Raw genomic sequence first — 17097 nt, forward strand, 5'->3', positions numbered from 1 at the left:
ATGTACAAGGAATTTACTTGGTGGCAAAAACATTCTACAGATTCCATACACAAAAACGACTAATAGACGTCATTAAGATATCGTTAGAGTGCACATACTGTATAACTGGGAATTCTGGTTAAACAAAATACAGCCCTAGGAAAGATTCCCTTAGCTGGAAATAATTTAAGACAATAATGAACCACCCCTGCCTCACAAATACATCCATACATTTTCTTACCACTTAATCAAATTCAGCGTTGAGGAAAAGCCAGAGCCTTCTTTCCAGTGTCCAGAAAGAAGCTGTTCAAATACAAAGTGGCTCTGGTTTTAATAGATTGGTAGTGTCTTCCTGAGGGAAGTTTATGAAACAGGTGGTAATCTGCGTGGGAGGGGTCATCAACAATCATTCCTGTCTGCTCCTTTACTTTGAAATAGTACAAATCATCAATGAAGGGCCAATGACCCTCTCCATAGCACAAACAACACACTGCAGTTTGCCTTTGAAGCAATCAGACATGTCGCCAAACCCAGCAGTTACACCGGCAGACAGAATGCTCTCAATAATGGCTCTGTAAAACTGTATCAGAACGTATTCGAGAGACGCCAGAGTTTTTCAATTGGCACAAAAAGTACGTTCCCTGCTGTGCTTCCTTCGTGATACTGGTATTTGCTTAACGAGGAGAAAGCAAAATGTCTGAGTGGGGCCCAGTCAAAGTTCCTACTTGAATGTGGACAATCTGTGGTAAGATGAAGACGACTGCACCATCCCGGTGTGCAAAGGCTCAGGGGGCGAGCACTTCTGCAATCAACATACAGTATTATAGTGTTTATAGTGTTTTGAGTTATTCTGCACCGCACTGCTCGTTCTTCTGCAAGAAACATGTTGAGCTAAACAGAACAAAGAAAGTGCCAAAATGTAACTTTTGATGACAAAGGCCTGGGTCCTTGTTAGCTGCAGTAGGTGAATGACTTCACGGAAAAGTTGGTGGAAAATTAGGGCATTTCCCATTCCTGTTGGCCACAGTGAGTTAGGAACAGATTCCCTTTTGCCTCCCCAGGCGGTCCTGGTTCTGGGAAGGGCACCCAGTGCGAAAAGATCGTGGCCAAGTATGGCTACACTCACCTGTCCACCGGAGACCTGCTCAGGGCAGAGGTTGGCTCGGGGTCAGAGAGAGGCAAGAAGTTGTCTGCAATCATGGAGAAGGGAGAGCTGGTCCCCTTGGTGAGCACACTTATCACTCCGAGTCTGCATTTTCAACAGAGGCGAGGTTTGAAAACCGGTGAGGACAGTGCTGGTCTAAATGCACAATACGAGCCTAGATCACAAGTATTGTACTCTAGCTGGTATTAGTTCACATATTGTTAGTTATTAGGGTGTCATCTAAGCCTATCTTTCTCAGCTGCCAGTCCAGATGCTTATTGCTTCTTTCATTTTGAGTTAGTAAAGAAACTAAGCAATATTAAGAGTGTATGGTCGGGAAATATTGTTTTTCGCTTAAACATGTGAATTTAACCTTTGTGAGTTTTCACAGTGTAAGCGAGTGACAGGAGTTTAACATGGATAACAAAAAACAACCCACTTTTGGAACAGGGCACTTAAAGGATAAGCAATTAGAACAGAAACAAAAACAGATCAATGTTTTGGCCACAGAAGTTACCATGTTTGCTGCTGGAGGTTGCAACTAGAAATGCCAGATGACAGAAAGTTAATAAGAGAGATGAGCTGTGCTTTTCAGCTGGTTGTGCTGCCCTCCCAGACAAACCCACGGGGAGCTGTAAATTGTTTTCATGCTTGTGTGGTGCCCTTTTCTTGAAGATGACCTCTGACCCGGATGTCTCTCTCTGCAGGACACAGTTCTGGACATGCTGAAAGACGCCATGATTGCCAAGGCCGATGTCTCAAAGGGCTTCCTGATTGATGGCTACCCTCGGGAGGTCAAACAGGGAGAGGAGTTTGAGAAGAAGGTGTGGAGACTAGGACCAGGCACAGTCTATTAGCAATGTGTGGCTCTTCTGCGGGATTTAACTCCTTTTCTACAAAACCAGTGTCATGGAGAGTGGGGGCAGTTTTTTAAAAAATCTTTAAAAAACCTGATCTTAGGGGACAACTCGGTAGCACACTGATTCTCAGGCAATATTTATTTTTTATTCAAGAGAAAAAATTTGAACAGTTTAAAAATGTAATCACTCTTTAAATCCCACTGTACTGTACCTATTTTCATTTGAACAGGTCTGTTTAGTGACAAAATATATTAACAAACATCTACAGTAAATGAAAACACAGAACGATGTATTTCCACACGAGGAAGTATTTCCACAGTGAATACTTCCGATGAATCACAGTCATACATTTTGATAGTTAAATATAAATTTCATTATTCAGTAATAATAATTATTTTTGTCGTGCGAAGGCTCATGTTTATGTATACGTTTACAGTCTAAAATGGTAAATTCAGAGCCTCCTACAGTGCTGACTGCACTTCACACGCTTTCTGTTGCTGGAGGTGAATAACATTGTGAAACAAAAAAAGAAAGTCACAGACATTTTTGTGACAGAGTGGCAAATTGAGTAGTCTCTGTATTTAGGCTGTTGTCTTCATTATTTAAGTTCCTTGAGAGGTCTGTTATTTAAAGAAAAGTTGTGAAAAGAAACAAAAATGTCAAAGCAATTTAAAAGTTTGTCGGCCGAACAGGAGAGCAATTGTCATAATGTGTGATTTTTACAGCCTCTCTAATTTTCTTCTTCAAACATAACAGCAAGACATGGTCCAATTCATCAAAACTCTACTCTGTGCCACGGCCCACAGAAACAGAAGTCACAGAAGTCAGGAAATTGAGGAAGAACAGTTTTATAAAGCCGAACAAACAGCTGCTAACCAGCTTTAATTCCTTCATTTGCTTACACTGAAACATAGCAACATAATTTCTGAGAGAACTATTTAAAGCCCATGTTATGAATTTTTAATTCCATTATAGGTACTCTCAAAGAAAAAAAAACATCAGCCTAATATTCTTAAGAACTATTTTAAAATCACTTGAACGTTTTTTGTAAAAAAGTAATTCCCACAGTAGCATTAACTACAGTAGCTACCTTTGACATTTTTTTAATTTGATGATAAAGATATTTGGAGGCTGTTAACCAATGTTTCATGTCACTATATCATTATATATAAAAGTTTATGTATTCAGGTTTTAAAGGTGTTACCTGTATTTCTGAGGTTAATATAATTTCAGGACTGTTAGAGGTGTTATAAAATTAGAAACATCATTATTAATATTCCCCTTGAATTGCTTAATCCAGTCATCTAATATTATTTGATTCTTTGGGATAAACTGTTTTATTCCAGTCAGACTAATGAAATTTCACATATTATTTTATTATACAGTATGTGCTGACCTTCTCCTATCAGCATGGGGAAGTCTATATCTCTACGGCGGTTTTACTGTGAATAGTGCCAACCAATTCTTCAATGCAAATGCTTTATGAAACGGTGTCTGTTTAAACTCTGGCATCACTTTACAACAATTTTGAGACCTTAAACAACTGTCGTAGTGTGAAAAGTAACAAAAAAATGATTGTGATCATTTAAAGTACAGTCAGCACAAACGCTCTTTATAGTCTGTGCAAATCCTTGTCAGAGGAAGCTGAGTCTCTCTGGCATAGAGGTCATACAAATGAAAAACTTTACTAGCCACATTAAGAACCAGTATCTGGAAGCTCGGCAGCTTTTTTTCATCATGCAGGAACTGATGTTGATGGTCATGCTGAGTAGTGTGATATTTTTACCATGAGACACATAAAATATAACAGGGTTCAAGAAGAGACATTAAAAGTTCATGACAAGAATTCATTTCAGCAGTTCTTTTTATGTGTGTTTGTCCAATCTGGGAAGAGTCTAAGGTTAAGAATTTCAAAACCCCAAAAGATTGAGCTCATTCACCCTCTTCTCCTACTGTAGTTGTTTGAAATCCCTGTAGGAAACAACACCTTTATTTGTGCGCCACAGAATCTGGTGATGCAGTAAATGCGCTTGTGTAGTACTGTATTAAATGAGCCTGTAAAGAGCTTAGCTATATGAGCTTGTGTAGTGCTCTATTGAGCTTGTATAGTGTTGTATTAAATGAGCGTGTAAGGGCTGCATTAAATGAGCTTAGTTATAGAGCTTGTTTAGTTCTATATGTGGCTCCATAGCTCAGGGCTTAGAGCACTGGCTCTGGAAACCAGGGGTCGCAGGTTAATATCTCGCTGGGGCCTTTCGTGCTCGTTTACCAGCAGCCATATCACCCTGCAACTCACAACTGGCAACCCACTGAAGCTCAGCAGGTGTGAGCCTGGCCAGTACCTGGATGGGAGACTTCTTAGGAAATCTAAGGGTGCTGCTGGAAGAGGTGTTAGTGGGGCCAGTAGAGGGCGCCCACCCCATGTTCTGTGTGGGTAGTGAGGGGGACACTATACTGTAAACAGGCGCCGTCCTTCAGATGAGACGTAAAACCAAAGTCCTGACTCTCTGTTGTCATTAAAATCCCAGGGCGTTTCTCTAGAAGAGTAGGGGTGTAACCCCGGCGTCCTGGCCAAATTTCCCATTGGCCCTTACCAATCATGGCCTCCTAATAATCCCCATCTATGAATTGGCTTCATTACTCTGTTCTCCTTCTCACTCAAAGCTGATGTATGGTAAGCGTACTGACGCACTATGGCTGCGGTCGCATTATCCATGTGGGTGCTGCACAATGGTGGTGGAGGGGAGTCCCCATTACCTGTAAAGCGCTTTGAGTGGAGTGTCCAGAAAAACGCTATATACTGTAAATGTAAGCAAATATTATATTAAACGGGCTTGAGCAAGCTTGTGTAGTGCCAGAATTAAATGAGCTTGCGTATTAGGTGAACTTGTGTTGTGCTGTATTTCATGAGGGTGAACGGTGCTGTATTAAACGTGCTGCTGCTGTTCCTCCGGCAGATTGGGCCCCCTACCCTGCTGCTGTACGTCGATGCAGGCGCAGACACCATGGTGAAGAGGCTGCTGAAGCGTGGCGAGACCAGCGGGAGAGTCGACGACAACGAGGAGACCATCAAGAAGCGCCTGGACACCTACTACAAGGCCACCGAGCCCGTCATCGCCTTCTACGAGGGCCGTGGCATTGTCAGAAAGGTACTGTAGGGGAACAGACAACAATGTGTACAGCACATGGAAGATAAGATAAGATTACTTTTTTGGCCATATACAATTTCTTGTATTAGAAATTTGTCTTTTCACATACCCCAGCTTGCTCTCCATGAGACACACAGACAGGGAGAGAAGCTCGGGGTTAGAGTGCAGGGTCAGCCATTTATAAGGCACCCCTGGAGCAGTTGGGGTTAAGGGCCTTGCTTAGTAGTAGGATTCCTCTGCCAGCCCGCAGGATACGAACCGGCAACCTTCCAGCCACAGGCACAGATCCTTACCCACAGAACCACTGCGCCATCCTAATGTGCTGGGATTCAGACAGTGTGAACGTTTTCTTCTTCGTTCTTGTTTTCTTGTTTCCTCCTAAACATTTCTGTCTGGTGTCAGCTACAGCTACTACTGTCTGCTGGCAATTCTTGAGCAAATATTTGTTTAAGAGTTTGGTGGTTAAATAAATTACAGTGTCTTGCAGAAGTATTTAGATCCTTGCAGTTTTCGTATTTTGTTGTTTTAGCTTGGAATCATGACACTTCAAAGTATCCATGGATATTTGTTATACAGTATATACAACATAAATATCGAATTTTGTTATAATCAAATAATAATATACGTAATTCATAAGAAAGAAAAATGGAAAAGCATTGTACATTAATGGTACCCTGTGCTGTTGGAAATCAAAATTAATTTAGTTACACAAAATTACCTGCAGGATTAGTCAGGTGGCTTCTGCCTGTTTGCAATAATAGTCGTTCACATAAACACATCTGTTTCAGTAAGGTCCTTTGGGAAGGTAGTGAATTTCATGCATAAATTCAACTGTAAGGACAAAGGGGCTTTAAAAACAAGCCCCAGGATGTAGAAAAACACATACCAAGAGACAGGTATAAAAAAAAAATTCAGGCACACTGAATATATATCCCTTTGAGCTTGGTTTCTTCGATCATGAAGAAGTGGGAGTTGTGTTGTTCTCTCCAGACGCTGCCTAGATCGGGATCCCTCCAAACTGAGCACCAGGAAAGGAGGAAAATGTATTAGGAAGCCACTGTAAGGCCAACAGTGACTTTGAAAAATTGGTTTTGTGGTTAAATGGGATAACATTTTGGTGTAAATGCATAACATTATATCTAGTGCTAACAACACAGCAATAGAACATCACTGTGTCAACATTATCCCTACTGTCAAGCACAGTATCGGCAGCATTAGATTATGAAGCTGGTTCCTATTAGCAGGATCAAGACTGAGGATAAAAAGATGGGGCAAAATATAGGCAAATCAGAGGAAAACCTGTTTTCAGTCTGCTAAAACAGGGGAAAAAAATTACTTTTTAGCAGGACAATAACCCAAAGTACAAAGAAAAGTCTGCACTGGAGTGGTTTAAGAATAAGGTAGTGGATATCCTTGATGAGCCCAGTCAAAGTCCTGATTTGAAGAAGAATGGGCAAAAGTAGCACTAAACCAGTGTAGAAAGTTGGTAAAGACCGGGAATGACTTGAAGCTGTAATTGGTGCCAAAGGTGCTTTTAGTAATACTTAAGCAATCTACACATTTCACTTTTTTTTACTATACAATATCTTTTGACGTCTTCAGTTTGATCATTCAGGTTCTGATGTTAAGAATAGTTAAGAAAAATAGTTAAGAAAAAACTGTATGGGTGATTTTGTCATTTCGGGTTGCACGGTGGCGCAATGCTGCCTTGCAGTGCTGGGCGCCTGGGTTCAGTTCCGGATCTGGGGGTGCAATCCATGTGGACTTTGTATTTTCTCCCCGTGTTCGCATATGGGTTTCCTCAGGTGTTTGATTCCCAAAGTCCAAAAACATACTGGCTTCTGAGAAACTGGCCCTGGCTGGAGTGCGTGTGTCTGTTTGTGTCTGTCTGCCCTGCTATGGACTGAAGTCCCATCCGGAGTGTACACTGGCTTGTGCCTGTTACTTGTGGGATCAGGCCTTGGCACCCTTGCGACCTGAAAGGGAAGAAACAATAAGAAATGGATGGATTTTGTAATTTCACAAAGCAGAAGGTCGGAATACTTTTGCAAGGCACTGCAAATGCATTTAAATGTGAGCCAAACACCCCTGTGCTATTTTGTGTTGATGTGGGTAGTTGCAGCTGATTTAATCTACACACACATAGGAGCTGGCAATCAAAAATACTGGATCCTAACCTCTCAGCCTGACCTTGTGCTGTGCTGTTATGCATCTGATTCAATACATCAAGGTCACTGCAGTGAAATGGCCATGCTTGTGATTGGCACATCATTTTGAGTGTCTGAAGTATAAATTGTCTGAAATTAATTTCTCCAGTGTTCTTTACAGTTCTAAAGTCAGGGTCCATCTCTCAGACCTGTGTAACTTCTCTCTCCTTAGATACACGCAGAAGGCACTGTCGATGATGTCTTCAAGCAGGTGTGCACTGCTCTGGATGCCTTGAAGTAAATCAAGACAAACGGAAGAACTGACACCTCCAGGAGCAATCAAACTGCTGAGTCGCGCTCAGTTCAGTAACAAACCCCTTAAGAGATCTTGAAGAGATCTGCCTTACTGTGTATTCCTCTTCTCATCTTTGCTGTTTTTTGTAGATTTCATCTTCTTGGAAACATCCCTGTGAGGTAAACACGTGTATAAAGTTGTTGTTTTTTTTAATCCGATCATTTCTGGACTTTAAATTATTTGACTTGGGAGAGCTGCTTCACAAAGCCGAACAGTGCAACTGTGAAAGAAAAAGGATGTATATTTCAGTTTGAAAAACCTTTGTAGTCACATCACATCAAACCAACCAACCCGGTCTGCTGCTCCGACTAATAGTGCACATTACAACAGGCACCTGTCCATTTCTCACCACCCACGTTACCATCATTGTTGTTCTGTCGGTTTATCTGTTTCTCATTTTGTTGGTCTTCATGTTTATCTGAAAGTCGCACTGTTCTGCTGCCATTAAATATCACCTTCAATGATGACCAAACTCCTGCCTCTCCTGGCCTGTTTGACTGATAGATTGCTTGGGAAACTGTAGCACATATGGGTTTGTCAATCAAAGCATCCACATGTCTCAGCAGACAAGGTCATTGCTCCACCAGATGCTGTAGTTGAATCGAGGCTTGGATGAATACTGTATATTATATATACAAATATGTTTTTTTTAATGGGATGATGTAATCTTAATCACAGAATCCTGTTTGCCACTGGCATCTACATTCAGCTACATAAAACTTAAAATATGTGTTATTTCTGGAGAGAACTGGGTTTTATTGCTTTGAGTAGGAACAAAGGATGCAAAGGAGAACCATTGGGATCTCCTCTTGTTTTGTAGTTCAGTGGATAAATAAAAACTGTCCATTTCTTAATTGTTCGTAATTTGAGCTTCAACCACCTGGCTGGGACATCTATTCCAGGCACCCACATCTTTTGTATAAAGAAGCATTTCCTGTTCTCCATTCCAGATTAATTTTCTTAAAGTTTTCAGTTGTTACCCCGTATCCTTATTTCGCTACCGAATGTGAAATAGTCCGGTTAGTACTTCTTACAATCTTAAATACTTTGTTCTCCACTGAACAGACTTAGCTTCATTACACTGTACATGTACTGTATGTATCCCCCGAGACCCGCAATAAATCTTAATTCTTCATTGACCTCTTCCTAAGGTTATAATCCCTGGAGGTGTGGTGTCCAAAACCGCACAAATTAAAGGTGATCTTACTAGTATATTGTATTGATTTAACATAACATTTCTGAATTTAAATTCTGCTATACTATATAGTCAAGCATTCTCCTTGCTTATTTCATTGCTTAACCATGTTGTGATGATGAGACTATATCTATCTATAAAAACACCCTTTCATGAGTAGCACCTGCAGGTCCTGATCCCTAATGCAAGATGTCTAGTTTATATCTACTGTGTTCCTGCTACCACTTCGATCACTTTGCCCTTACTGATGTTTCATTTGTCATGTGTTTGCCCAATTTGTAATTTATTTTCTGAATTTCTGAAATTTCGTAACTTCTGTACTTCGTTACTCCTCCAAAAACATGATACTATGATACATTTCTAAAGCCATCTTCCAGTTTAACTAGATTGCTCAGATAGCAGAGTCTAAATAGTAGATATGGCTCAGAAAGACCAATAAATCTTAAAAAAAATCCTTGCACCATGCTATTGCTTATATCAGAAATTGTGCTCCTTAAGATAACTTTACCTGCTTGTTAACCAGTTGTAATCCATGAGAATGACAGAGTAATTAAAGACATATTTATGTTATGATAACACAGTATCTAAAATAACCACAATATCATACCATACCCCCAAATAATACACAAATTTAGTTATTTCAAATGTAAAACTCCTGTAGCCTTGCCACATGCTTCTGTGATGATATAGGAGAGGTCTGATTTATAATATTGGTGGCATGGTGGTGCATTGGTTAACATTGCTGCCTTGTACCTGGGGTGCTATCGGCATGGCATTTGTATGTTCTCCCCGTGTTCATGTGGGCTTTTCACCAGGTGTTCTGGTTTGCTCCCACAGTCCAAACACGTACTGGTAAGTTAATTGGCTTCTGGGAACATGTTCCTGGCGGGACCATGTGTGTCCAAGACTGGCCTCCCATCCAGGGTGTATCCTGCCTTGTGCCCGTTGCTTGCTGGGATAGGCTCCAGCTCCCCTGTTATCCAGAATTAGAAGAAGCAGTTCGAAAATGGATGAACGATTTATATATATAAAAAGGGGGTCATTGCAACACAGCTGGTTGTCTGAACCAGCCTTTTTTCCATGGCTCAACACCATACTTTTATACAGTATGTAGGCTTCCTTGTGTCACTTGTGATATAAATTTAGCATCTTGTCTGATCACTATCCTTGAATGCCACATGTTTAAGTACTACACATAAAGTGTAGGTTAAAGCTGTGCATCAGGGGTTATGCAAGTTACTTATTATACACATAAAATCCTTTTTGTGAAAACCCAATACATCTGTAAACAATAGATTCTCACTGTATTCAATATGAAGTCCTTCCCACCCACTTCTTAAGAGGAGTTTAAGATACTGTAGGTTTGAAACGAAAGAAGTAAAAGCTGAATATTTGAATAGGCTAGCAATATACTTATTTTTTATATTTATATTATACTATCAAATATTGTTTTTAAAGAGACAAAAATGTAACTGAGAAAAAACTCCTTACTTGTAGTTTCATTTATTCAGAAATGGTTTGGCAATCAATAAATGTCATGATTTCTACTGGTTTCTTGTATATGTTAATTGCAGGTTTATTCCATTTTAATAGTAATTTAGAAAACCTATGCATGCTGAAAAAAGGAGAAGCTCATCAACAATTCAGTATCAACTTGAAATAATGGAAAGAAGGTAAGTTGGATGATTAAGTTTACAAAATGTATTATTTTCACAAATGTTTTTACATGTTTTCTGAATAATGTGTCTTAATAAAATGTCTAATTTGTCTGAATAAAAGCTTGTAGGTGCACGACAAGAAAAGAACAAATGTTTTTCCTTGAAGAGCACTAGCAGTCACGATGCTTTAATGGTATCGACATTTAGGGTGTTAGGAGTGAATGATGTAAAACAACATAATTTTTACTGTGATTTAATATTATTTTAACCTTTGAAAAGGTCTCATGTTTTTACCTCACGTTTTTCATGTTTGGATTTTTAGGCAGTCTACTCCAAACTGAAAAACCTTATTTCTCAAATTCAGCATTATAATAGAAATAAAGTTCTGTTCCAACCAATAACCTGAAATAAGGTCCCAAGCTCAGGTTATAAAATAATAGCCAAACAAAGAAACATAACAGTAAAATGTACAATTTCCCTTTTCCTGTTGTTCTGTACTTTTCACCAGCGGGATTCTCAATGGAAGAATGTCACTTGTTCAATAGATAAGCCAAGAATAAAATATTGTATATACAGTATATCATTCCTTTGCATGATGGTATGTGTTGCACTATGCTGAGGTTCAGTTTTAAAGACATGTTTAGTACATTGAGTGTTGTGAAAGAAAAGTATAATTATGAAATAACTATACAGTATGAGATATATACAAACCAAAAACAAATACAACCATTCAAAAAGAGTTTATAGTCACCTTATTCTGTAGTACAGTATATTAACATCCAATATTGATTTTCATTAGCTCTTTTACCGTATGTATCTTAAAAAAGATTATGTAAAGTATACTTCTATACTACAGAAATACATACATTATTAATTACAAAACAGACTAAGTAGGCCTAATGGTCTTGTTTTGTTCATTGAAACTTTTAAGTTCTTATGTAAACCATATTATCATTAAGCCTCAAGACTGAAAAAAATATCTATATCTTTGGATGGCTGCATGAATACTGAATAATGATTAAATAAGCATATACTGTAAATGTAAAGGCTTGAATATCTGTATCAAAAGAGGAATAGTAATTGATAAAGGATTCTGTCATTTTCTGTCTGCAATTAAGCCTCATGATTGAGTTCAAGTTCAACGGCAGTGCTCATCACTCCTCCATTTTTCAAAGTATGTTTATATTAGTCACTGTGAGGCTGCTCATCTCACATTGATTAGAGTCAAAATAAAAGCCGGGAAACTACTGGTAGAGACAAGGATGTTCTGACACCCTGCTATTGATGGTGTTGAGTTGGGTGCTTCTGTGAACTTGTGACTTCACTGGTGCCATCTCATCAGCCTGTTTTGAGTGGCGCTTGGATGAGCAATCTCAACAGGCAGTGTTCTCTGATGTGGGCTTTCTTGAATGTCTGCTTGAGGGTTGGAGTGGAGACTGAAGGTACATGCATTGAGGTATCCATGGAAACAACCTGCCTCTGCTGCACTCAAGAGAGCCAGAGATCTGACTGGATGGGAGTCAACAAGTGGACTAATGAAGGGGCTGAGCAAAGATGAAACTCCAGTACTGTCTGCTGCATGTGGGAGCATCTCTTTATCACCTATTCATCCGTGGGGGTGGTCATTTACCTTCTCTGTGAGAGCACTCCAGAGCAGTTCTTAATTATCATAGTGAAGGGAACAGTCTGCAAACCCTCAGTTCAGCTCACACTTTGTGATTTGACTACACACTGTTAAAAAGGGTCTTAACTACATTATTTTTTCTTACATTCTGTTTCAAAGAGCTTTATTTGCAAGTTTATTGCTATCCAGTTCAAACATGCATCTCTCAGGTTTATAGTATTCTGCGTTTTGACGTTTCCTGTACAATCACGTAATAATTCCACTTTAAAATGGAACTAGCGACAGTGGCATTTTCACTGCCAGTTAGAGAGAGCTATTCATTGTTATCTGACAATTTGACATCAGATTTTTTTCATTAACTATAAACGTTTAAAATACCTTTTTGATCATTATTCATGCCTTCTGTTCATAAGAGTCACTCAACAACTGGCAAAAACTACATGCGATGTGGTTCTTGTCACGGTTCCACTGAAATCAGGTGTTTCGAGTACCGTTCCTGGCACGATTGGCACTTGTTTTTCAGCAAACAAACAATACCAAATGAAAACAATGGCATTATTATTGCACCTACGTTCGTTCATTCTGTTTACGTGTGTCTCCTCTTCTGGAGACCGTGCGAAAGGATATGAAGTTATAGCGGCCGGTGGGAATTCGTGTGCAGCTGAAAGACGTTGACAATGAAAACCCTGCCATCTAGTGGGAGAAGTATACATATCAACAGAGATATGCAGAACTAAGGTCTTCACAGGAAAATAAGAAAGGCTACAAATAACAGGAGGTCATTCCATCCATTTGGCTTGTTAAGTTGCTAATAGCATAATGTTTATAGAATTCTTTTCAATCCTTTCCTAAAGGATACAATAGATCACCCACATGAGCTGGATCCAGACTTACTCTTTAGTGCCTCCTGTTCTTCCATCTTAAATGGCCCTAAACTGAATTCCTACTCCTATATTTGGGTCCTTGTGTTGCTGCTGATATCAAAGTCTTCCTTTGATAGGTGAGTATCACCTTCCAATCAATTTCCAAACAAAGCAGGGGTTTGCAAAGGGAGATTTTGCCGTTTCTGTTTCTGTTAACTGAGACCTAATAACATTTTCCACTGACACTTAGATTCTCTTATTCTTACACACTTTAAAATACTCATTCTTACCCCATATTAATTTTGGAATATTTTTTTATCCGTTTGGGGGAAAAGCACCGCGTACTGTTTTATGGCCAAAAAAAAGGTTAAGATTCCACACCTGATGCAATCTATTGTTCTCATAAATGTTCAAATAACAATACTGCCAAGCCTTAATGAAAGCAAATTTCAACAAGAGGTCCTGGAAGTCACCAAGAGAACACACCTGGAAGACCAGTCCTGCCAATATTTTCTCCAGTGAAATGTCGGAGGAAAACACGCTGTTCCTTTTGCAATGAAGTAGACCTTAAGTGAACCCTACAACAAATGTAAGCCTTCAGTCCAGGGTTAGATTTGTTGCTCAATATTGCATTGGGAGCTTTTCTCTTTATTAGTTCTGGAAGTGTATTCAGCAGGAATCCAGGCTGCCCTCTGAGGGATACTCGACGCACGAGACGCACGATGTGGTAATGAGTAACAGGAAAGGTGCCCTTGGAAATAACTGGATGGTAAATGAAGATCGGAAACCTGTAAGTGCCTCTGAAACACAGGGGAATAATGACGTTCACAGAGCATCTGATGTGATGAGGCCAAAGCTAGGAAAACAGGACAGTGGGAGAGGAGGGCGGTTGAAGAAACCACGCCTGGAGTATGCAATCTTCTTGGCAAAGGGCGTTCTTCATTAGAAAAGAGCTGTGTGCGCCACATGGGACAGCCATGTTGGTCTGAAAAATATTGAGTACACTAAGACATCTTGGAAACATAGACAGACATATGATTCCGCCTGAATGCCAAAGGTGCATATGAGATTGGCTTTTTTGGATCAAGATGCAGAAAATGTACTCAAGGAAAAGAACAGAACAAATAAAAGCTCATTATCTTAGCCCGTGCTCACATTGCTTTCATTAAATCCTACATTATTTATGAAACTACTGTACATTAGAGAAAAAGCACACAAGTCCTGGTGCTGTAGTCAAAAATAGCTGGAGGTTTGGAACTATTCGGCATGATTCGTTGACTAACATGACCTCATGTGGAGCAAATAAAAAAATGCTGATCTTCAACAGTCAGAGCTATTTGTTTTGCCTTAATACAAATCTTTTCTAAAAAAGTTTAAACACTGGTTTATAGTTCTTATTCTTACACAGAATACTTCACGTGTTTTGTAACATGGCTGTATATAGAGGTTTGAGGTGGGGTTTTACATTAAATTACTAAGAAATAATGGTATATGTTATATATACAAGTTTATAAACAATTACGTAGAGTCATAAGTGCATTTCTCTGCATTAAAAGCATTTCTAAAATGTTCATTTTTCCATTTTCTCCAATGGAAAATGGGTTTGTTTCAGTTTTAGAGAATAGCACATTTCAACTTGCATGCATACTGTATGCATATGTGTATGCATAGAGAATTATGCCGAATCTTGTTTAAAACCCTTAACCGGAAGTTCAGGACGTCTGGTCTGGGTATAAGCACAGTTACAACACCTTCAAGTTAAGCTTCCGCCGTGATCAACAACATATTTTGTAACCGGTTAACAAATCCTTGCACATACAAGTGATCTCCAATATCACCAATATTGTGATATGGCTGATCACAATATCATACAAGTGATCAGCCATATCACCTTGCAATTCACAACTGGCAACCCACTGAAGCTAAGCAGGTGTGAGCCTGGTCAGTACCTGGATAAGAGACCTCCTGGGAAAAACTAAGGTTGCTGCTGGAAGAGGTGTTAGTGGGGCCAGCAGGGGGTGCTCACCCTGCTGCTCATGTGGGTCCTAATGCCCCAGTGTAGTGACGGGGACACTATACTGTAAACAGGTGCCGTCCTTCGGATGAGACGTAAAACCGAGGTCCTGACTCTCTGTGGTCATTAAAAATCCCAGGCCGTTTCTCGAAAAGAGTAGGGGTGTACCCCAGCATCCTGGCCAAATTTCTCATCGGCCTTTATCAATCATGGCCTCCTAACAATCCCCCTCTATAAATTGGCTTCATTAATCTGCTCTCCTCCCCACTGATTGCTGATGTGTGGTGAGTGTTCTGGCGCACTATGGCTGCCGTCGCATCATCCAGGTGGATGCTGCACATTGGTGGTGGTGGAGGGGAGTCCCCATTACCTGTAAAGCGCTTTGAGTGGAGTGTCCAGAAAGTGTCCAGCTATATAAGTGTAAGCAATTATTATTATTATTAATTAATATCCTCTCAATTCTACCATTGAACTTGTTTACACCAGAATGAAACTATTAAAAAAATAAAAATTAACATATTAATAACACTGTACCGACCATAAGGCAATATACAAAAGGCCATTCACGGAAAAAAAAGCCTTTGTCCCATTTTCCAAATATTCGACCAGTCAGATAAAAACATGTCACAGCAATCTTTATATGTAAGAACATTGACAATTTAGCTTTTAAAACACTTTTAAAAAGTCCAATTCAGCCACGCTTTCATCTTATCTAAAACCGTTTTTCCAGGCGATGCAGAATAAAAACTCGATATTCAAAGCCCACATACGGCTAATCTGCCATTTTTACAGCAAAATATATTTGCAAAAGCAAAACCTTCCCGCAATATAGGAAAGCCATCAGATTCACTTTTAAACATGCAAAGATCCAAAGTTTTCCTTTCAAACAACAACATACACAGAAACCAAACAAAACAGAAAAACAACAGAAAAATTCTTCAGACCGACTTCAGAAGTTTAGCTTTTCGCTTCTCTAATAGTTAAAACTAGCTGTCAATAGGTGAAATCTGACCATTGAGAGATTTAAGGCAGGGTTTATACAGGTTTGAGTGAACGCAGGTTTTTATAGCTCTCCTTTGTTTGTCTGGCTGTAAATCAGGTGAAAATCAAACACACCTTTATTACTTTCTTATCTTTTTAAGTCCCCGGAGCTTCATAATAATAATGATCATCATCTTTTTTTTAACTTGTTATAATGTTTTCTAATCTTAATTTATTTTTTGAAATGATAAGAAAACCACGTCTGGACCTGGTTTTATGAGGCCTCATACAGATTTTTTGTCTTTGTTCTGTCAGTGCCAGATTTGTATCCAAAGTAGTAGATACAGTACATACTGGAAAAGGCCCAGAAAAATGGGTACCTACTGTATATGTGCTGGAACCTGAAAAAAAAAAGACTTTTGAAGGAAACAGATGTGATCTGTTTACTGTTTTATTTGTTTCAGACTCGATGCCCAAGTAGCGACCTTGGATTTAATCCCTGAACCAGGCCTGTACTGTCTCTACTTTCCACGATAATAGGCAAAATTTACCTTTGTGGGGGCTGGGTGTTAATGAGGTCATCTGCTGAAAACCTCAAAATCTGCTTTTTTGTTTAGGCCAAGTGGGACTGTAGAAACTAATGATGCTCTCAACTGGAAAATGTTTTTGTCTCAACAGACATTGAAACAGACCATGAATTGTTTCCTGTTATTGAAACAATCTAAGGCTTGTTCTGAAGTGTTCACGTCAGCAAAGGAAAGCTGTAGCACTACCTTTCTAATTGTCATTTAACGTGTAGCGCATTATTTTTTAAAAATGTGGATAGGTTATTTTGGGTTTCCCAGCTTTGCTTGCACAGTCAGAAACCCCGAGATTCTAGATAGGTGCGGAGTCTTACACTACAGGGCTACAGGACAAAGGCAATAGACAGGGTCCTGTTTCAGGCTGGGATGACGTATTATTATTTGCGTGGCACAGACACCATTATAAAATTACAATTTATAAATGGTAAAATTGTACGAATTGTTTACAATTGACAAATTGTGAAGTAAATACAAAAAGAAACCTTTAAAATGCAATAAAACAATGTGAAAACGATAAAAAATAGTGAGACACATGTTAGAGGGG

General features: G+C 39.3%; 1 protein-coding gene across 3 annotated transcripts in view; it reads left to right on the top strand.

Moving 5' to 3' along the window:
- The window catches only part of LOC102694050 (adenylate kinase isoenzyme 5), a 53886-nt gene extending 45780 nt beyond the window's left edge, over positions 1–8106 (top strand). For all 3 annotated transcript variants that reach the window (XM_015366948.2, XM_015366949.2, XM_015366950.2), the window contains exons 11-14: positions 1041–1204; positions 1831–1947; positions 4941–5132; positions 7512–8106. In XM_015366948.2, coding sequence (XP_015222434.1) covers positions 1041–1204; positions 1831–1947; positions 4941–5132; positions 7512–7580 — 542 coding nt within the window. In that variant the 3' untranslated portion in view covers positions 7581–8106. The remainder of the gene's footprint in view (positions 1–1040; positions 1205–1830; positions 1948–4940; positions 5133–7511) is intronic.
- The last annotated feature ends 8991 nt before the right edge of the window (positions 8107–17097 follow it).

The sequence above is a fragment of the Lepisosteus oculatus genome, chromosome 24 (genome assembly GCF_040954835.1).
Source record: "Lepisosteus oculatus isolate fLepOcu1 chromosome 24, fLepOcu1.hap2, whole genome shotgun sequence".
Taxonomy (NCBI): domain Eukaryota; kingdom Metazoa; phylum Chordata; class Actinopteri; order Semionotiformes; family Lepisosteidae; genus Lepisosteus; species Lepisosteus oculatus.